Source organism: Erpetoichthys calabaricus, chromosome 9, assembly GCF_900747795.2.
Source record: "Erpetoichthys calabaricus chromosome 9, fErpCal1.3, whole genome shotgun sequence".
Lineage (NCBI taxonomy): Eukaryota > Metazoa > Chordata > Cladistia > Polypteriformes > Polypteridae > Erpetoichthys > Erpetoichthys calabaricus.
Window position 1 is genome coordinate 10,260,961 of NC_041402.2, and position 22,410 is coordinate 10,283,370.

The following is a 22,410-nucleotide window of genomic DNA, read 5'->3' on the forward strand; positions in this document are numbered from 1 at the left end:
TATCATCTGTTTCCTATCTAATAGATATTTAGATAGGAATTGTATTAGATTAAGAAGCAGCTACATAGTAAGACAAGGCCCTTTATAGACAGACAAATACTGTACTAATCCCAAAGAAAATTGCCTTTTTTGGTTACTGTTGTAACCATACAAAAATATACATATAACAAAAGTTTTCAACTCTTTCAAGATTAACAAAGTACAAATAAACATAAAATTATCCATTAGTAAATTAACAAAATGTAGATATTTACTAAATGTAAAGTGATTAGATTTGCACATATTTATCAGTTACAGTTTCACAGTACAGAGTGTCAGTCATTGCCAAAGTACTGTATATTGCACTTAGCATCTTAAAACCAGAAAAAGATTTCCTATCTACCTATGAAACCAATCTATCCGAAGAGTACACTACCCTTTCGTTTTAATTAAAGATGTCTGAAACATCTATAACACACTCTTTCAGTGTAAACTTTACATTTTATTGAAACATTATTTTACGTTCATGCAGTAAAGTTTATCATTTTTAGAAACACAGATTACATTTAAAAATTTTTCTTCCCATTTTTTAATGCAAGTCTTTAATCTTTAACGTTAACATCTATTACCGTGAAATTTAGTCCATTTGGAATGCTCAGATAGTATTTAAATTTGCAAAAATGGTAAGTTTCAGTTGCCTCGAAATGATTGCTCACTTCAAATGTTTATTTGTCTTTCCCCCTGTTGCTGTATTGATTGTGCTTGGCATGTTGTCCATTTGAGTGATTTAGTATCTATAAAGTTGTCATTCCATTTCTATCATTTGATTCTCAATTATTTGATATTTTATGTTATTTATAGTTTAAAGTAACAATTTATTATGCAGCTGAAGAAAAACGTGTTGCCTAATTAAAACTGTTTTTTGATCATAAATGATTTCTTTGAATTTTCTTTAAATGGCACCATACATGATTAATAGTGATTAGAGTGATGCTGCTAAGAGAAATAATTTATTGTGTTTTGCTATATTTGTAAGGTAAATTTAGATGCTTAGGTATATTAAGATAATATATTGACAAATACAAAAGTTTTTGATCGAAGATGCCTTTCGGTAAATTGTATTAGCGGAGTTTCATTTTTCTGAGAGACATCCATAAAAGGTACGGGGCTTGCTAAAAATAGCTAACATTTTAACTTGACAGTCTTTCTTTCCTTCTGCCTGCCTGCTGCTGATCTGATTCACTTCTTTACATGTTTCAAATGGAGGCACCTGACAATCAGAATCTTAAAATATAAAAAATTGTTTTGTATGGTTTTCAAAATAATGATGTTTCATTGTTGTATTTATTAATAGTGAGCTTGTGTAAAATGTGTTTTTATTAGACTGTTTTAAAGCTGTATGTGAACCGAAACTCTGTCCCTTTTTTAGTCTTTTTGTTTCCCCAAAATTTAAAAAGAAATTTACCTTTAATGTATTTTGTTAAATCACTACTGATTTAAAATATTAGCATATTTAAGTAAATGATCAACATTTACATGTCATAGATTCACTATTAAATCATTATTTCCCTCAACTGAGCTATGAGTTTTCTCTTCTCTCTGTTCTCTAAAAAAAGATCTTATAACTCACATTAATTACATCTTTGCCTGAAGAAGGGGCCTGAGTTGCCTTGAAAGTTTGCATATTGTAATCTTTTTAGTTAGCCAATAAAAGGTGTCATTTTGCTTGACTTCTCACTATAACTCACATGTAAATATTCACAGGTAAAAGGCATCCATCAATTTAAAATAATAATACAGTTGTCATAAGTAAGGTCGGCCTCCTCTTTGACCTGCAAGAGGGGATTACAGGAGTTGTCCTCCTTATAGTGACTGAACAAAAGGCATCAGAAAATCCTTCTGTCACATATTTGCTGAAAGCTTTGGTAAAGTGAAGACCTCAGCAGCTGTGGAAAGTACAGTGAAAACCTTCTTTAGTGTTTAGAGCCCCTGAACAAACAGCTAACTAGCCAGCCAGATTTAACTTGCTTGGCCAATGTGTGTGTGTGTGTGTGTGTGTGTGTGTGGGTGGGTGGGTGCTTTCCTGGAAGCAAGTAATTGTTTTTTAGGAAGACGACCCCTGCTGATTCTCTTGAATGGCATGAGGACAGAAGACAGAAGGATCGGGGGAGGGATAGGCAGGTACAGATTAAGGAGAAACCCTTAGAATCTTAGGAATGATTCATTGAATGCCTGCTAGCCATATAATGGGATTCACCAACATCTTTGTTTTAAAATTGGTGAAGATGTGTGAGTGGGAAAGAAAAAAGAAAATGGCACAAAAAAAAAGGACGAGTGACACAGAATACCACATCTTGTTTTAAAATTGACCAAGATGTTTAGGTGGGAAAAAAAATGAAAAGAAATTTTAATTTGGCCTGTCGGCGAAAGTGCAAAGCAGAGCTTCTTATGGCATCTCAAGTAATTTAACGATCAGTTTGAATAGTAAATTCCCTTTCAGAGAAATGTAAATGGAAAATATGTTTTAATTTGTAAATTGATTGGAAAAAGGGAAATGATAATATAAAGCATAATAACATTGATTTTTGTGTGTGTGTGTCTGTTTATGTATGTACTGTATATATATAATGTAGAGGTGTGTGTATATACATATAGTATGGTGGTGTGACGTAATGACATATCTGAAACCATGATAAATATTTGTTTGTCAACCCAGATTTCCATGTCTCGATGCATGCTCAATTTCCATGTTCATTTCCAGATTTCCACGTTCATTTGTAATCGGAAAATGGCGCAAATACAAATGAAAAGTCACACCTACTGGTGTTCTAACAAATTGTTATAGGAAGTGATCTTGTCTTGAAGGAAGTCCATTTCTTCTGCTCTCTAGTCAATAAATGACGCTTCCTTCTGGGCTGCTGGGCTTTTATGGCCCGGGGATCAGAAGGGGCAGAGTCAGTTGCCCTCACTGGGTGGTTTCTTTGCTCTGTGGAGGTGAAGGAAGATGATACATTTAGTGGAGGCACCCTATCTCGGCCCACGGTAGTATTACATACATGGGAGGATCCCAGATGGTGACCCTCTGACAGACATGCGTGACAATAGATATGCATTTTTTAAATGTGTGTGTGTGTGTAATATATATAATATGTGAGAGAGAGTCAATTAATGCCCTTGACCAGCATAATGGTTGTGTCTATATAATGTCATAATATTATAAACTAGCCGACGCCCGCCGTAGCATACAGCGGTGTAAGAATAGGAACGGAAAACGGTGAGAAAGGAATTCAGAAATCAAGAAGTAATAAATACTTCTTGAAAAACGCAGTGTGCATGTAGAATTTCCAGCCAAGCAGGATTACATGTGAAAGTGATAAATAAATCAGGCTTTCCGAATTTATGTACTATGGCCTTGGCATCCTGATAGTTTTGTTGCATGTATCTTGGACTTCCTGGAAATGTGGACGGTAATATGATCATTTTGCCTACACGTACGTTGTTATTTTCAGCGTTTGCTTGCAGTGCATCTGAAAGTCCTTTGTATTGTTCCACGCGCAGATCTTGTTGATGTAATCTGAGATAGTTGAGACGCACCCTCTGTTTTAACATGCGCATCTATGATGTACTGTTGGAATAGTTTGCCGTTGGAGTGCAAAATACTAAATGCATTCCTCATTGCTAAAGTGTACGCGTAAAATTGGCATTGAGTAAGCCTTATTCGCTTGGTGGTTCTTTTATCGGGAACATGTTGTAAATCTTTGTGCCAGCCAATGTCTCCGTAAGGGAATAAATGTGAATAAACCATAGGATCGCAATTCATATTGAGCATGGAAATCTGTTTACAGGAGTTGCCTATGGGATAGATGCAAATGTCCCTTTCGGCTGGCGGTTCGCCATCTTCTCAGACGAAAATCGCTGCAACATTGGTGTGACATGTCGGGGCATTGTATCGTCATAAATCCTGCCTAGGGTTTTCCTTGAAAACCATTCGTACAGATGCTGTTGGATTGGACTGAGCGATTTCATGCATGTGTTTGTATGATTTAGCGAAGGGGTTGATGGTTCTGAGCATGCAATCTAGCTGGAGAATAAATTTTTGCTGCATACAGAGTTTGCTTTATTGTGTTAGCGTACTTCTGTAGCTTGCGCTGTATCAAAAACATACAACTGTCCATATCCTGGAGAGGTAGAAGTGTTGGCGTATAGTGGAGAGATTTGGTGATAAATTTGCCTGTGTATTTTAAAACAGTATGGTCCGTGGCCAGGAGGTTGAGTTATCTGTGCACCCTTGGAAGCAAACACTAGAGAAGAGTTGTATTCTCGAATGTGTTCACAATAATTTTTAGCTTCTGATGTTTGCTGTGTAAGAAGCTGTTGTAAAGACACAGGTGGCTCCCGCAGTGGTGGTAAAGCTACTTTACCGTTGTGGCAGCACCTCGAGTACTTGTTGGATGGATTACGCTCAGCAGGCCAGTATAGTGCATGACATGGAAGAGGACGAATAGGAATCGAGAAATGCCGTGTCAGCTGTGTGTGGGCAGGACCGGTTTTGAAGTGGAAGCAGGATGAACCAGAAGAGAAATATATATGAGATATCATAATATTTTATTATTTATTTAACTGTTTCATTTTATCTAAGACAACTTGCAACATCTGAGAGTCATTTTGCTACTGTAGGTTATGTATCATATATTGTTAATTATTATTATCCGTTTACAGCGCCCTCTTAGTCCAATTGTAGTGTCATGGTGGGTGCCAGGGAATAAGACATGTATTCAAACCAGTCTTTGTTGTTTTTTTCCTTTTATTGCTGTTGAAGTCGCAGGTCATTGTGAGTGTGTGTGTTTGTTCATTTTAGTAATACTGTGGCACATGCTAGTTGTATATTACATAAAGTTTTAGTGTATGAATCCACTGCAAATGCCACAATGTGTTTGTTGGTATTGATAATAATATTCCTTTTGTTAAGAATAAGTTCTTTTCAGCATCAACAAGAAAATAAATAGTTGAAATGATAATTAGGGAGGTAAATAGATTGTCAAACACAAAAATATTAATATTAAAATATTAATCAAGTAAAAAAGCAAAATGCACAAATAAGTAGCACCTGTCAAAATATCATAACATGAAATTGGTTAATATTTAATACATATAATTGTGTGTTTGTAGCTGCTTGATTTTATAATTGAATTTACTTTTTCAATAATATAGTTTCCTGATTGCTTTAATTTATCCATGCCTAGAAAAAAAGCTATTAAGCCTTCAGGCTTGTGAGATGTAATGATTTTTATATTGCTGCAGCTGCTGAACATTTGTATTTATTTTACAACTTTATTTTACAACTGTATTGCATAGAGCCTTGTTAGTCATCAGTGGTGGGCTATTGTATAATCCATGTTGAATATAAACTATTTCTGTGGTGGTCAGTCACTGTTAATTGGCAAGACCATATTATACATTTATTGCTGAATGCTTAATAAAATGCCACACAACAGACTAATACCACTTTATTGTGTTTCTTTTGGTTTTGCATCTCAGTTTAAAATATGAGGATTGTTTATATGTTTAGTTGGTTTCACTTTTTGATCTTTTCTTTCGACTTACTGTTTTTTTTTTTTTCATCTCATTTTTCTGAAACCATTTTTCCTGGTGAGGGTCACAGTGGCAGCCTGTCCAGCAGGTCAACCTGGACTATCCTGTCCCCAGCTACAGATTTCCCCAGGCCTTCCCAAGTCAGCTGAGAGATATAATCCCTCCAGCACGTCCTGGGTCTGCCACAAAGTCACTGCCCAGTGAGACATGCCCGAAGCAGCTCTAAGGTGTGCCACACTGGAGGCATCCTAAAGACACGCGCGATATGACTCAACTGGCTCCTTTCAATCTGATGGATCAGTGGCTGTACTCTGTGGCTCCCCTGAATGGTGAGCTTCTTGCCCTATCGTGGAGTGTTAGCAGAGCCACCTTATGAAGAAACCTCGTTTCTGCCACTTATATCCAGAATCTCATTCTTTGGGTTGTTACTTACAGCTCATGACCCTAGGTGAAGACAGATATGTTGATTGACCCGTAAACCGAGACGTTTGTCTTTATACTCCGCTCATGCGTCACTAGCAAATTTGCCAGCTGACTCAGTCCATGTACGTCTCTTAACTGAGTGACCTGCTCTTATACACATTTGTGGTATGATTTTTACTTTATCTTTAGATGAAATAAATACCTGGATATCAAAAGTGCAATATAAGATGCAAGATTTGATATATATCTTAGATTGCTTTGATGCCCAACTCTTATCTTATACAGGTCTGTCCTCATTTACTGTTTATAACTGCTTTTGTGTGTTGTTAGGTTGAAACTTGGCAACATTGAGTTCAAAGCTGGAACAAATCTTGAATGGCTTACCAGTCCATTGTAGGGTATGTTTTTACACACACATCAATACTAACTTATACCGAGTCCATTTTGAGCCGCTCGTTAACTTAGCTTACCAGTCCATTGTAGGGTATGTTTTTACACACACATCAATACTAACTTATACCGAGTCCATTTTGAGCCGCTCGTTAACTTAATCTATACATCTGTGGTATGGTGGCGGGAGGGGAAGCCAGAGTGTAACGTAAGAAATCTGTGCAGATGCAGAGATAACATGCAAACTTCAAACAGATATTGACGAGGTCAGGATTCAAATCCTGTCATTAGGAGCTATAAGAGCAGTTCACCCATCAGTTTATCTAAACGGACATATGAATCGCACTAAAACAGTTTTTGTGGAAAGGTTAAATGACTTGCGGTCGCACACGAGAGTGTGGGTGGTTTGGACTGAGTCTGCAATGTGGTGGTTTGCAAACCAACATAATAAGCACTAGGCCTCATGGCTTGTTTTGTGTACCACATCTTGCATATTTCAATATCGTGTAGCAATTTATTTTAACAACTTTTTTTTCAGTCCAAAACATACTTAATAAACAGATTTGAAATGTGTAAATTTAATGTTATTTTCTAACCTGCTTAATCCAGACCATGGTTGCAGAGGGGGCTGGAGTCTATCCTAGCTAACACTGAGTGCAAGGCAGGAAGAAACCCTACACAGGGTGACAGTCCATCCCAGGGAGAACATACGCACACCAAACACAAATTTTTAGCCAATTCAGCGTGGCCAGTTCACCTAAACTGCATGTCTTTGGACAGTGGGAAACATACACAGACACAGGGAGAGCATGCTATCTCCACACAGGGAGGACCCAGGACATGAACCCTGGTCTCCTTACTGCAAGACAGCAGTGTATCACTATACACGGGAGGCACGGTGCTGCAAATGTGTCATTTCATTTCATTACAAACATAGTGTAATCTGTAATGTATTTAGGATAATGAATAAAAAGAAAAATTTAATTGAAATCGATTAGTGAGAAAGGCACTGTATAAAATAAAGTGGCATAAAGTTGATAGTCCTCTAAGAAATGAAATTTTAAGATGTCCTATAAACTTGATGAGTAAAAAAACAAATATGCCATACCATACCATTTTCCAAACTGCTTACGAAATAATTTGTAAAATAATGTTGGCAGTCAGTGGGATCAAGCTGGTAAAGTGTTGCATTGTAAAGAAGAAAACTGCCCCTGGTAAACAGTGTGGCATAGTAAGTACGGGTTTGGACTTCAGTCTCTGAGGTTGTGGGTTCAGATCCCACTACTGACACCGTAAGCAAGTCACTTCATCTGCCACTTCACAAAAAGAAATGTAACCAATACAATCTTAAATGATGTACTGTAAACCGTCTTGGATGAAGGTGTCGGGTAAATAAAGATATAGTGTCCTCCATAAAGTTTACGACAAAGACCCGTTTTTCCTCATTTAGCTGCTCTGCTCCACAGTTTAAATTACAGATCAAACAATTCACACTTGTGATTAAAGTGCATATTGCAGACTTTCATTTCAGGGGATGTGGATATATTTCGGTTAAACCATGTAGAAATGACTGCACTCTTTCTGTTGTATGTGGTCCCCCCCATTTCAGGGTTCTGTTAAAGTCGTCATATTTAGGACATTGTCGCATATCCCTCACAAATAATGACTGCTTGAAGTCTGCGATTCATAGACATCACTAGGTGATCTTCTCTAGTGATGCTCAGCCAAGTCTCTAATGCAGCCATCTTCAGCCCCTGCTTGTTTTGGGGTCTTGTGCCCTTACATTGTCTCTTCAGCATATGGAAGGCCTGCTCACTTGGATTTAAATCGGGTGACGGGCTTGGTCAATAACTTTCCATTTTTAGCTTTGATAAACTCCCCTGTTGCTTCAGCAGTATGTTTGGCTCATTACCTTGTTGTAGGATGAAGCGTTGTCCAATGCGTTTGGAGGCATTTATTGGAACTTGTGCAAACCAGATGTTTCTACACACCTCAGAATTAATTGTCACTGCCATAAGCAGTTCCATCATCAGTGAAGAGAAGTGTGCCAGGACCTGTGGCAGCCATACATGCCCAAACCGTAACACCCCCAGCACCATGTTTAACAGTTGAGGTGGTCTGTACTGTATCTTGGGCAGTTCCTTCTCGTCTCTTCAATTATCTCTTGCCACCAATCTGAAGAGGTTCATCTTCGTCTGGTCTGTCCACAAGACCTTTTTCCAGACTTCCATGTAATCTGGTCATCTTGTTTTTCTGGCTAATTAGTGGTCTGCATCTTGCAGTGTTCCATCCATCTGTATTTCTATTCATGAAGTCTTCTGCTGATTTTCATCTCTGACACATCTCCATCTGCCTTCTGAGGACTGTTTCAGATTTGACAGACAGGCATTTGCGGCTTTTTCTTTACCATAGTGAGGATTCTTCTGTCATCAGCAATGGAGGTCTTCCTTGGCCTACCTGTGCTTTTGCAATTACTGAGCTCACCAGTGTGTTTTCTTCTTATGATATTCCAGACAGTTGATTAATGTCATTCTAAGATTTTTACTGATGTCTCCAATGGCTTTATTCCCCTTTTTCATCACAATAATGGTTTTTTTGAATTTCATTGGCACTCCAAAGAGTAGAAGGAAGCTGCGGTATCATATGAAGCCGTGAAACATACCTGAGGAATCTCAAACACCTGTGATGCCAATTGTCCCAAACATTCCCTGAAATGGAGGGACTGTGTATAGAAAATGTCATTTCTGCATGATGCAACCCAAATGTATGCAAATCCTCTTAAAGTGAAAGTCTGCAATGTGAACTTTAATCACATCTGAATTGTTTGATTTGTAATTTTAAACTTTGGAACCGAGGGGTAAATCAAAGAAAAATGTGACAACAATATGGAGGGCACTGTATTTGAACCATCACACCCAGGTTTGATCCCCTGTCTCCTGTCCTTTGACCCCAGTACAGCCCAAGTGTCTCATAACATGGAAGATGCTTTTTAAAAAATGGATGGATGGATAATTATAAATATGTTCTGTTCATTGTGCATGTTTATTTATTGGTAAAATGACAGTGTTTTTGCCTAGTTTAATTAGTCTTGAAGATAATGCACAACATTGCACCTCCTCTTCCTGCTCCTAATTCTGCTTCTCCTTCCTCAGACTTTGGTAGCTAAAGCCAACTTCACATTTCCCTATCAATAAACAGATTATTTAAGAGGGATCTACTGGCTATTTTCTGTCTTTTTAATGTAAAACAAAGCAGTCATTCTCATTCATTTTGTTGTGGTCTTTGTGTGAGCCTTTGCATTGGCTTGTGGGTCAGAGGAAACCTGAAACTTTCAGTCCATATGTGAAAAGACCAATAACCCCTGGCATTCACATAGGCTGTGGCTGTTATCTGCTCCCCACCTATATCTCCAGTAGAGAGAATTTACTATTCAATTTGAAACCTTAGTGCATTTTCTAAATGTGGTTTTCCAGTCAATTGACTTGGAACAGACTCGGAGTTAAAGTGAAAGTTGTGTTTCTCTGTAGAAGTTGTAGAGAACCAGATAATTTGAAAGCCTTTGTGAAGTAATTCATCTTTTATTTTATGCAGCTCTATTTAACAGTGAGAACCATAGTACATCCCAGTCAGATATACAGTATTTATAGCCTTAGAGAAAAGTAGGTTGTGATTGTCATTGATCAGAATCTCGGAGCAGTGGTAAGCAGGTAGGGTGGGCTGGCCAATGCACTAAACTTATTAAAAACAAAAAAAAAACAAAAAAAAACCTCAAGGTTGCTGGTTTAGACCCATCTTTAATTTAGTGTATAGCTATGCTCAAGGGCCTAATGGAGTAGGATCCCTTCTGCCAGTCATGGGATTTGAACCAGCAACCTTCAAGATACCAACACCGATCCTTAGCCACAGAGCCACTGCTCCACCGACTGCATAATGGTGATATGTTTATTTTATTAGGTGGAACCCCAGGAACACACCAAGCCTTGACCTGGACGGCCCAATGAATCCATAGAGAATATATTAATCAAATAATGAAGAGATGAAAAAAAAAAAAAAAACAATTACACAAAAATGCTTATGCAAATGCACTCCCCAGTTCCCCAATGGCGATAGTTATTACATACACTGCATACATGAAGCTGAGCAAAACAACAGACACTAGTCAGTAAACAATTGACACTAACAATAAAGTTCAAACATTCCAGTACAACAGGTGCAGATGACAATGTGTGGAATGAAACGTCCTGTGTACAGCCCTATGAATGGATTGTAAAGGACTGTCCTACCAGGTTTTGGTTGTAATGTGAAGATTTGGTGTGATTGGGAGTGCTCCTCAGACGAAGACATATCCCACCAAGATGAAATCACATCGACAGCATATGCATCCACATGGAAGGTGTACTCCACGATGGTTGTAGTTGTAATACAATAGTGTGTGAGAGACGTGTAGAAACAAATACTTAGACTATTGATCGTGTTTTTAAAGAGCCCGCTTAATTCTCTTTCTTTCCAGCAACCCCTGTGCCCTCTGAATCTGCCCAATGGCATAATACTGCCAGTGCTGCAGGGAGTTGTACGCAATTTTAAGTAGTGCTGCTGCTAAGTTAAAATGCTGTCACATTATGTGGCTTCTAGTCATAGAGTATGTCAGATTTCCCCATGAGATGACTGAAAACTGCCAGGTATGTCAAATTTAGTGACTGTGTGATGACTTTCCAGCACAGATTTGCTTGCGCCATTTTTTCACAGCCAATATTGTACTGCCCGACTGAGTCAGTGCTGTATGAGTGGTTAACAGGTATGGCAAGTTTAGCTGTAATCTGACCTTTGTTTTTTTTTTTTTTTTCATTCTGTTGTGATACATCAGAACGACCAGCTTTTCTTGTTTGCGAGGTCCAAAACGCCCACATTCCTTATTCCTCGTCACTGCTTTACACTCATTGTACTTGAGAATGAGCATTCATTAGTTGTCAGCTCTCATGCACACAGATGCCTCCCCAGGACTAAAGACGAAATCAAACCTTTTGTCAGAGCGAGTTGCAGTCTAGTTGGAGTGAGTCACTGGGTATGTCAGAATAGATGACTGCCTTCATGGGAGCATACCGCCGACTGCCTCCGATTCGCTAAGATGATGTAAATGAAGGCTACGACTGAAAATTGAAAGGAAAGTCCTCTAACATGACATGGCCATTTAATCAGGTGTCTTGTGTGCTTTTCTGCCTGTTCTCTAAACATAGTCTGGTTTCATCCCATAAATTACACAAACACACATTATTTTTAGGTTAATTGTTGATTTTAAGCCAACTCTGTTTAGTGAGTGTGTGGCGTGTAATGTCATCCCAGCTTGGTTTCTACCTTTTGCGTGATGCTGCAATGATGTAAAAATAGATTAAGAAAATGTGCAGATGATTTAAAAGTGGCTGCTTTGCATCAGTATGGAGGTACACCTATAAATTGTACATGTACATATACAGTGGAGCCTCAGTTTGCGAGTGTTTTGCAAGACAAGCTAAAATTTTTAATAAATTCGGACTTGATAAACGAGCAAGATCTTGCAATACGAGTAGTATGTATATGCTTTGTCTGCTGAGCGTCATGTGATCACAACTGAGCTGATGGTGGTTTTCTCTCTCGCTGCGGGATTGTGGGCAATCGTCTCCTATTCTCCGTCTGAGTCGGTGTGCCTCACTCATTTAGTCAACATCCGTATGAGCATATACTGTTTACTACACCATTGTGTGTGTGTGTGTGTGTGCGCACGCGCTGTGAAGTGTGAGTCCCTGTCAAGGCTGAGTCTCAGTACTTTAGCGACACCAGCTTTATTCAGCTTGAAACAGGAACAGTGCGGTTATTTATTGTAGCGGGATCTGCCACTCTCCTATACATAGACACACCAGTCAGGCAGGATCGTGGCCAAACAGTACTGTGCCCTGTGCATTTATAATGTTCCTTGTATCACCCATTGACGGCAGGCGCTTATAGCATGTCCGCGATCTTTTCGGATTTGCTTTTACAGCGAACTGCTACAGCGCTGGGAGACTGCGATTGCTTTGGGACGTTCTTCCGCGAGTCGTCCCGTTGGGTGGAATCCCATAAGAGTTTAGAAACTCACCCACACCAGCCATGATTCTTTTCAAAGGTAAAGTGCAGGTTCATTTGTTTTATGTCTTTTTACTTTATATTTTGTATTAATAATTTTTGTATGAATAGATTTGGGTTGTGGAACGAATCATCTGAGTTTCCATTATCTCTTATGGGGAAATTCACTTTGATATACGAGTGCTTTGGACTGCAAGCACGTTTCCAAAAATGAATTATGCTCGCAAACCGAGGTTCCACTGTATATTCCATGTAAAGGGTCTACAGTAGACAAGACTCAGTAAAAACAGATTTGTGTTTACACATTTTAGTTTACATAATAAATGTTCTTGACATTTTCAACAATTACAGTTGTAGTCGCCTGGAGTATGGCGTTTCTTTTGAGTCATAGGGTTCACTATAGAAAGCGGACAAAAACTATGTCGTGATCTTACAGGGTATTGGTCCATGACTGGAATTCTTGCATTTTGGCTGACCTTTCCATTCTTTCTCATTTTTATTTTTTCTAAACTGGTGAGGTGATCATGTAGCATGGGATCATCTTCTGTGAAAATCACTTAGCTGGGGAGAATAAAGATGAATAGCTGAGTCTGCAATACAAGTTTATACATTTTGAAGAATAAGATATGTAATCAGTTTGGTGAGATGTAAAGTTCTGAATGAGACTTACTCATTTTTCTGTTTGTTAATGAGAATTGTCTCTTTTATTTATGCTTTGTTCATTAGTCCTCGGACAAACCTCCTGATTTATCAATTTCTTTATTTGCAGATTGTAAGCAGGAGAGTACTACGGCAGCTACAAACCGTAAGTGTCAAGAGGCTGGTTCTGCAGCTTCTTTAATTATATTTTATGTAATCTGTTTATCACAATTACGTCGTAACTTACTCCTCTTCGCTTTCAAGCTTTGTGATAATGAAGACATTTGCAGGCTGCCAGGGAGGCAAATAGAGTTCCAGCAGGAAAATGAGCAAATGAGCATGGAAATAAATATTGACACACAATGTATTATGTCCTGTACCAAGTGAGAAAAATGGTTGTGAAGACGATCACGTTCAAATAGTTGATAACTGAAGTGTGAGGACAGTGATGCGAATGTCTTTCACTAAGGTGCTTTATTCATGCAGGTACCATCAGACAGTTTCACCTGACAGTTTTGAGTATTTACTAATACTCCAATGAGAGAGTTGTTTGTTGTTGTGCCTGGACATAACAGTAAGAACACGCAGAGTAAAGATGGCAGAGTTCAGGGTGTTGTGTGTAAATGGGTGCAGTTTGCTCAGACACAGGAAGCAGAGGAGTGATGGTACAAGAAACATTATCAAAATTGGCCGATGTTAAGAGTGGTGTCCCACAGTGAGCAGTTTGTTTTTAATATATATAAATGATACAGATAGGAATATAAATTCAAGCTGGTTAAGTTTGCATTTGATACCAAGCTAGGAGGATTGGCAGATAATCTTGAATCAATTGATTCATTACAGAGGGGCTTGGACAGCATTACAAGCTTGGGCACATTTGGGGCAGATGAAATTTAATGTAAGTAAATGTAAAGTGTTACACATAGGAAGTAAAAATGTGAGGTCTGAATACACAGTGGGAGATCTGAAAATCAAAAGTACATCTTATGAGAAGGATTTAGGAGTCATAGTGGACTTAACAGAATGTCAGGTTATATAGCTCCCTGATGTGCACAGTACAATTGCAAGATGGTTTTGCTGAAGCTTTATAACACACTGGTGAGGCCTCACTTGGAGTCCTGTGTGCAGTTTTGGTCACCAGACTACAAAAAGGACATAGCAGCACTAGAAAAGGTCCAGAGAAGAGCAACTAGGCTGATTCCAGGGCTTACGGGGAATGAGTTATGAGGAAAGATTAAAAGAGCCGAGCCTTTACAGTTTAAGAAAAAGGAGATTAAGAGGAGACCTGATTGAAGTGTTTAAAATTATGAAGGGAATTGGTACAGTGGATCCCAGTCAGAAGCGCAGATAGAAACTTGTTAAGGGAACAGTTCATGCAAACCGTTGAAAATTTAATTCACACATAAAACTATAGACACATGGAATAAGTCAGCCAGTATTGTGGTGAACTGTAGATGTTTAGGGACCTTCAAAACTCAACCTGATGTCATTTTGGAGAAATTAGGTGTGAAGAGGATTGAAGAAATTAGTTTGTTTAAATGGGTTGTTCAGGTCAAGATTGTTATACCATTCTAATATCTTCTCAAAAAAGATGATCTTGTCTTCTTACCAAATGAAACAGTTGTCATTTTTCTACAGGTAGATGTTTTTTTTACAATATGACTGACCTATAATGGTTATAATTTAAACTATATGTGTACATGAGGGTCACGTCCCGGGTCCTCCTAGAATGGAGTTTGCTTGTTCTCTCCATATCTATGTGGGTTTCCTCCTGGTGCTCTGGTTTCCTCCCACCTTCCAAAGACATGCAGAGTATGTGAATGGGTGGTTCTAAATTGGCCTGAGTGTGTGTGTGTGTGTTTGATGTATGCTCCCCCTGCGAAGAACTGGTGCCCTGTCCAGAGTTTGTTCCTGTGAAGAGCGACTAGGCCGATTCCAAGGCTACAGGGGATGAGTTACCAGAAAAGATTAAAAGAGCTGAGCCTTTTCAATTTAATCAAAAGAAGAGGTGACATGATTGAAGTGTTTAAAATTATGAAGGGAATTAGTCCAGTGGATTGAGACTGGGACTTTAAATTGAGTTCATCAAGAACACGAACACTGTGATCTGATTGTCTTCACAGTGATAGTCAAATTTTAATTGTGAGCAAACTGAACTTCAAACTGTTACAGGCAGAGATATTTTTGCTAAATCTGCTGAAAGAAAGGTGTTTTTGGTAGACTGTTTAAATTCAATGTAATATATATGAAATGATTAATTTAGCAATTTTAAAATAGATTATACAGTAGACTGTCAAGCTCTCTGGGGAACTGGTTACCCAGTTAGCCCCAGAAGAGTCATTGAGTACCGCCTGTTACTTTACACCATAGGAGTCAATGGTGCAGAAAACACAGATGGTGTCAGAAATGCCCGTCTATAGGGTAAGAACAAAAAAAGATGTGTGTTGCAAGTAGAGTGCTGCTTTTATGTGCTTTCAGTTTCATGATGATGATGTTCAGTAGTATCAGATATCTGTGCACAATGGGCCACCCAGGTATACATATCTCTTCTAGCTGCATCCTGCTTCTTAGGGACATTTGCTAGTTTCACAAAACTTATCAAATTTATACATTTTTGTTCTTTAGGCTCTTCTTTTTAATTATACATTTATGACCCTGGTATTTCACAGAGTAGGTGAAGCTTTCAAATTATTCAGTTGTTCAGTAACTGATCATTTCAAGAAGGTTTGCATTCATTATTTATCCATCCATTCATGTGCCACATCAGCTATGCCAAGTCTAAGGACTTAGGCCTTCCACGTCAGCACACAATGGGGCACCGATCCACAGCAAGATGAAGTCACCTGCAATAGACTGTTTTAAACTTAATTTATCTTGAATATTTTAGGTGGATTGCATTTTATTGATCTTTGCGATATAAGAGGAAAACCGAAACACTTAAGAGTATGGGATTTGCAAATGCCACACACAAAGTTAGAGAATGGAGGCAGCAGTGCTAGCTGGTCATTCAGAATCTCGGCCCTTGGTTTTGAATGTTTTTCAGTTATGTATATGCTGTATATTCTCAAGATGATGTAAAGTTTTTAATATTCAGAAATGTCTATGTGTCATGTACAAAGATGATACTGTATATTTACACTGATTTATTAGACATTTTTCTCCCTCTTACACTGGATTAAACTCGTTCAGTGAGTAGAGACAAAGATACTTGTTGCTGTTATCCAGAGTGACTTACAAATCATTATACAGATAATTCTATTTTAAGTGACTGAAAAAGTGACTTACGGGTTGGTGTTTGGGTGGTCCTATCACATACTGAGACTATGCTGGAGATCAGTCTGGCAAGCTTGTGTTTAGGGTAGTGTTCATCATTAGAAAGTTGAGTTGCATTATTGCTACATTATGGTGGTTTTATATTCCATGATCAGAAATACTGGCAATGGAAGTGTCTAAACAATGAGTGAATAATATCCAGCTGCAAGGAGGTGAAGACTTTTTAGGTACTAAGACATACTGCTTCCATGGGAAAGGTGCTATATAAATAAAATGTATTATAATTTATTGTATTATTGCTATTAGTATTATTATTATTATGATACTGTGTCTTCCTTTTTAAACAAAGTCAACTTAAAATCACATTACAACAAGCACATCACAATTCTGTTGAAAACACAAACAATTTTTCAAAATATTGGCCTAGATGAGAAGCACAAAAATGGAACAATGCCCTGATCAGGTCTTACTTAAAACACCCTTAAGTTTAAAGCTCAGTTCACTGCAAGACAAAGCTACACTTAATCATTTTTCTGTTAAATTCCTTGATGCCACAGAAGTCCCTGGAAAGCAGGGAGATATCCATTAGCATACTATAGGCAGGCATATCATGTCACAGTTGACAGACTCTGTGGATGAAGTTGTTCTATTCAGCCATGACTGCCGACTTAGTTTCAGTGGTTTGGCAGGACAGATGACCATCTAAAAGATCATTTCAGATGTATCGCCAGCACCGCTGTTGAAACAGCAGGCAGATATAATACCAATATCCACGGCGGGATGGTGAGAGACAGGTTGTGTGCTGCTGGCTGTAGAGTATTGAAACTTTGCAGAGACCCTCTGCTCCAGGGGTCTCAAAATCCGAGCCTGGAGCACAACTGTGGCTGTAGGTTTTCATTCTAACCATTTTCTTAATCACTGGCCAGTTTTTGCTGCTAATTAACTTCTTTTCTCCATTTTAATTGACTTAATTTTTTAAGATTCAGTCTTTTGGATTGTTTCATTTATTCCTTAAATGGCACCCAGGCAGAAATGAGATGTGAGGAAAGCCAACAGAAGGTCAACCAAATCAGGGCCTCAAACTCCAGCGAATTTCACTCCAAGCAGTTTCTTAATTAGAAGATGATTCTTGTTGCTAATTAACCCTGGTATTTAATTCCATGGCTTGCTTCTGCTCTCATTCTGCCAGTATAGACATTTCCAGAATTGTTGATTTTCTTTTTTTGTAAACTTACCATCAAAATGTTTTGTGAACCTGAGAAGATCAGCATTAACAAGATCTTCACCTTTCTTTATTTTCAGATACTGTATGATAGACACAGGTGAGCTGGCGATGTGTTGGCTCATTTTGCATATCGGTATTATTTGGGTGCTATTTAAGGAGAAAAAAAATTAAGGAGTTTAAATCTTCAAGAGCATTTAAAGAAGTTAATTAGCAACAAAAAACTGGTCACTAATTAAGAAAACAGTTTGAATGAAAACCTGCAGCCACTGAAACACCCCAAGACTGGGATTGGAGACCCCAGGGCAAAGGGTCACACCTCTTTCATGTCCGATCTTACAGTCAGACAATGCCAGGCCACGGACAGCTGCTGTGATGACTACTGTTCTAAGGAATGTTGTGCTGCAGGTACTTCCATGGCACGCCTTCTCTTTACTTGTGACCTTAACCCCACAGGGCACCTTTGGGATGCCCTGGATTTCTGTAGGCAAAGAGGAGACCCTTTGCTTGCTTGAATTCTGCCAAAATGGATTTAGGCAGATCACAAGGAAAAGTAAATGATGGGTCACAAGAAACAACTGAAGCCAAAAATGCGCTCAAGTTGAAAACCAGATAAATCATTCCTATCTTTTGTCTATGCAAATTCTATGCAAATCAAAATTGAAGTCAGAAAATACTGTTATTAAATTGTTGCCTTAAATTGAAACATGAAAAACTTGTTAGTACAGGTCAATACTTGGACAATTATTGCTTCCCGACTCTCAATTACATGCCTGCAGCAACCATGCAATGTGTAGTGTTGGCAAAACCCTAAAACAATAGTAAACAATTCAGTACATAATTTCTAAAATTTCATAGCAATAATTTATTAATCAAATAAAATGGATACAGTGCATTCAGAAAGCATTAAGACTTTTGTCACTTTTTTCAGATTTTATTGTGTTCCAGCCTTAGGGTAAAATTGATTGAATTCATTTTCTCACTCATCAAGCAACAATCAAGACCCCAAAATGACAAAGCGAAGACGGTGTTTAGGAATTTTTGCAAATATATTTAAAAAAAAAACACAAAACAAAAACTGGAATAGCACAATGACACAAGTATTCAGACCCTTCGCTATGACTTGGGTGCATCCCATTGTATTGTATATCTTTGAGGTCTTTCCACACCTTGTTTGGAGTCCACCGGTGGTCAATTCAGTCAATTGCACGTGACTAGTAAAAGCACACACCTGTCTATAGTAGGCCCCACAGCTGAGTTAAAAAAAAAAAAAAACGAGCCATATTCCTGAAGAGCACAGAGACAAGAGTTTCTCGAGGCACAGATTTTGGGAATACTATAGCACTGAAGGGATCCCAAGAGCACAGTGGCCTCTATAATTCTTAAATGGAATAAATTTTGAACAACCACAAGCTGGCTGCCTGGCCAAAGTGAGCAATCGAGGGAGAAGGGCCTTGGTAAAAGAGGTGACCAAGAACCCAATGATCACTCTGCTGAGTTCCAGATAACCTGTGTGCTGGAGAAACATCCAGAAGGACAACCATATTGCATCATCCACATGTGAATTTATCCAGACCTATTCTCACAAACTCTCATGCACATGTGTTTTTAATAAACTATTGTGTCATGCGTGCACATCAAATGGTCACCTTCCGTGCTCGTCAGAGGTAAACTCTACCACTCCAGGACGTGTCCTCTGTGGTCAGTTCAATTAATTGACCACATGACTAGTAAAGGCACACACCTGTCTATGGAAGGTCCCACAATTGAGTAAAAAACAAGCTTTGAGGTTCAAAGAATTGCCTGAAGTGCATAGAGACAGGTTTTTCTTGAGGTACAGTTATGGGGAAAGCTACAACAAATATTTATGAATGAAGATTCCCAAGAGCACAGTGACCATAATTTTTGAAATAGAATAAGTTTGAAAGAACCATGACTCTTCCTAGAGCTTAGCTAGCTTTCCAAACTGAATCCCCGCTCTGTGTATATCGGCATGTGCAACTCCGAGGGGGGAAGCTTGATTAAGAAATTGAAACCAGAAACTCTAATGAAACCGGGGGGATAGTGTGACAGAGTGGGTTGCCTGTGACCAAGGGTGAGCAGAGTATGATGGAATCGGATGTGTGTGTGTGTTGGGGGGGGGGGGATTGGTTTGGGAGCCAGGCGAGTGGGAGTTATCCGTTATATTAAGCGCTATATAAATGTAATGAATTATTATTCTTATATTCTTAGGTATCATTTTGCTGATACTGAGGTGTGAAAGCTGGTATTGGTACTAATGTCAAAATTTTAGTATCAATCCAACACCTACTGCATTGTATGCATTGAAGTTCAGGGTGAGCATTCATTTGTTTGTTAGCTCTCACACACACACACACACAGACAGACAGGCTCGCTGCTATGAGTTAAGTCAAAAATTAAACCTGATTGATTTTTATTAGGCGAGTTGCTGGGGATGTCAGACCACATGACTGGCGGTCTCAAGCACTGCTTACGACTCTCTACGTTTATGTAAATGAAGCCTGTCTCTGAAAATCTCTAGAAAAGTTGTGTACAGTGACAGGGCCTTAAGCCGCAGGTTTATTTCTTAGCTGTGTATTGAACCTTGACCATTGCTAGCATTGTGATGGATATAGCAGTTTCAGCGTTGATGCCATCAGCAAAGGTTCTTGATTTGCAAAACTTTCATTCATAGATCATTTTGAAACTCCCAAACAAGTTTGGTTTGTTGGTGCTTGTTATAAGGTTCTAAATTTAATTCTGTATCATCCAAAAAATGTATTTTTATTGAAAATGGGTTAATAAATATCAAATATTGTTTATCCCTTCTTCTGTACCTTTCTGATTTTATATATACATTAAAACCATGTTTTCCCATTGTTCCACCATTTTAATTTTAGAATGAATGTGATTATTCTGAAATTAAACTCCATCTTGGCATTTTTGGTTTCCATTTTCAGATGTAAATGCGCTGTTTTCTTTATTATGGAGAATAAAAGTGTTATTTTTAAAGTGTGTATTAAACAAAAGTGGAAGTACCAAATAATTTATTATTAATAATATACAGTATTTGAGACCAAAGGTGCAAGTTAAAATGAAAGGCAATGTTTAAGCTATTGAGCCTTTATCAGGTGTGTGCTTAAAATGGAATAAGCAGGTAAGATATAAAGGTCAGGGAGGGGTGAATAAGGGGGAGGGTATGAAAGCCTGAAAAGATTAAAAGAACAGAAGACCTGTGCGGACAATAAAGCCTTTCATCTGAGAAGATAACGGTAAGGTTTAAAAAGTTAGTCTGGTGTTAATTACTGGATGAATTTTTGGCCTTTTCTGCTTTTCTTTTAGAGCATTCACATGTGCATCAATAACCTGATTATTCACAGAAACCTGATTTCTAAAATGACATGTAAACCCTTATTCCGGATAGAGATATCGACTTATTGGCCTCTGAGAAGCTTGATCGTCAGAGGTAGTTTTCTCCACGAATAATCTGATTATGTGGCCATGTAAACACACAAACAGGTTACTGTTAAGGATTATGTAGTCTGCACATGTCTGTTGTACTCTGTCAGCCTGTGTGTGTATTTCCTTCGTGCACACTTTCAGCAGCCATGTTTAGAAGCATCCACAAAGTACATTTCCTCGGACAAATAGGAGAAGGAATGATGCAATCTATCTGAAATAATCTGTCTCAATATTTCAGAAATTGCTAAATTTATGTTCATGAGCTGAACGTACAGAAACACAGTCATGAGAGCAGTAGGGTAGCAGGTTAAAAGTAACATGCGTTAAGTAGTCTGATTACTTTTTAAAGTAACGAGTAAGCTAATGCAATACTTGCCTTATAGAAGTCAAATTACCTGCTTTATTATTATTATTATTATTATTACTCTGGCAGCACTGGGTGGATGGCAAGAAGCACACATACCGGTATGCCAGTGTTTTGCAGGGCTCAATCGCGCAGCCAACCAGAAAAGAGATTGCTGCATGCATTCTGGTAACCGAAACCTATAAATAAAATGTCAATTTGACTGAACACATTTATATATCACAAGAAAATGATCAGATGTCATAATTCATTTATTTTTTGATAATACAGTGGCTAATGTCGACTTATGTTTCGTTTTGCACAGTTTAATGACTTGCCAAACAAGACCTCCAGAACTTGTACATGCAAACTTGGATTATTAAGTAAAGTTTTTGCCTTAATTGGGTTTTTCACCTTAATCCGATTATGTGCGAGTATGTAAGCGCACTGTTTGAGAGGAATTTTTTTGAATAAAGTGTTTACATGCACATGCAAAACTGGGATATGGTGAGTGATCTGATGTTATATTTATAGTATGAGGCATATGGCATGGGCAGAAAATGAGACCAGACTGTTGCTCATGGTTCTCCAGTGTTGCTCACATCTACAGTGGTGTGAAAAACTATTTGCCCCCTTCCTGATTTCTTATTCTTTTGCATGTTTGTCACACAAAATGTTTCTGATCATCAAACACATTTAACCATTAGTCAAATATAACACAAGTAAACACAAAATGCAGTTTTTAAATGATGGTGTTTATTATTTAGGGAGAAAAAAAATCCAAACCTACATGGCCCTGTGTGAAAAAGTAATTGCCCCCTTGTTAAAAAATAACCTAACTGTGGTGTATCACACCTGAGCTCAATTTCCGTAGCCACCCCCAGGCCTGATTACTGCCACACCTGTTTCAATCAAGAAATCACTTAAATAGGAGCTGCCTGACACAGAGAAGTAGACCAAAAGCACCTCAAAAGCTAGACATCATGCCAAG

The 22,410-nt window shown here is 38.3% G+C and overlaps 2 protein-coding genes across 2 annotated transcripts in view; one reads left to right on the forward strand and one right to left on the reverse strand.

The window, feature by feature from the left end:
• The window catches only part of LOC127529166 (uncharacterized), a 163,424-nt gene that overhangs the window by 57,580 nt on the left and 83,434 nt on the right, over positions 1 to 22,410 (reverse strand). The gene's annotated exons all lie outside the window — the stretch shown is intronic.
• The window catches only part of LOC114657367 (nuclear receptor subfamily 6 group A member 1), a 550,707-nt gene that overhangs the window by 4,097 nt on the left and 524,200 nt on the right, over positions 1 to 22,410 (forward strand). Inside the window, exon 2 of the mRNA XM_028809146.2 lies at positions 13,250 to 13,285. Coding sequence (XP_028664979.2) covers positions 13,250 to 13,285 — 36 coding nt within the window. The remainder of the gene's footprint in view (positions 1 to 13,249; positions 13,286 to 22,410) is intronic.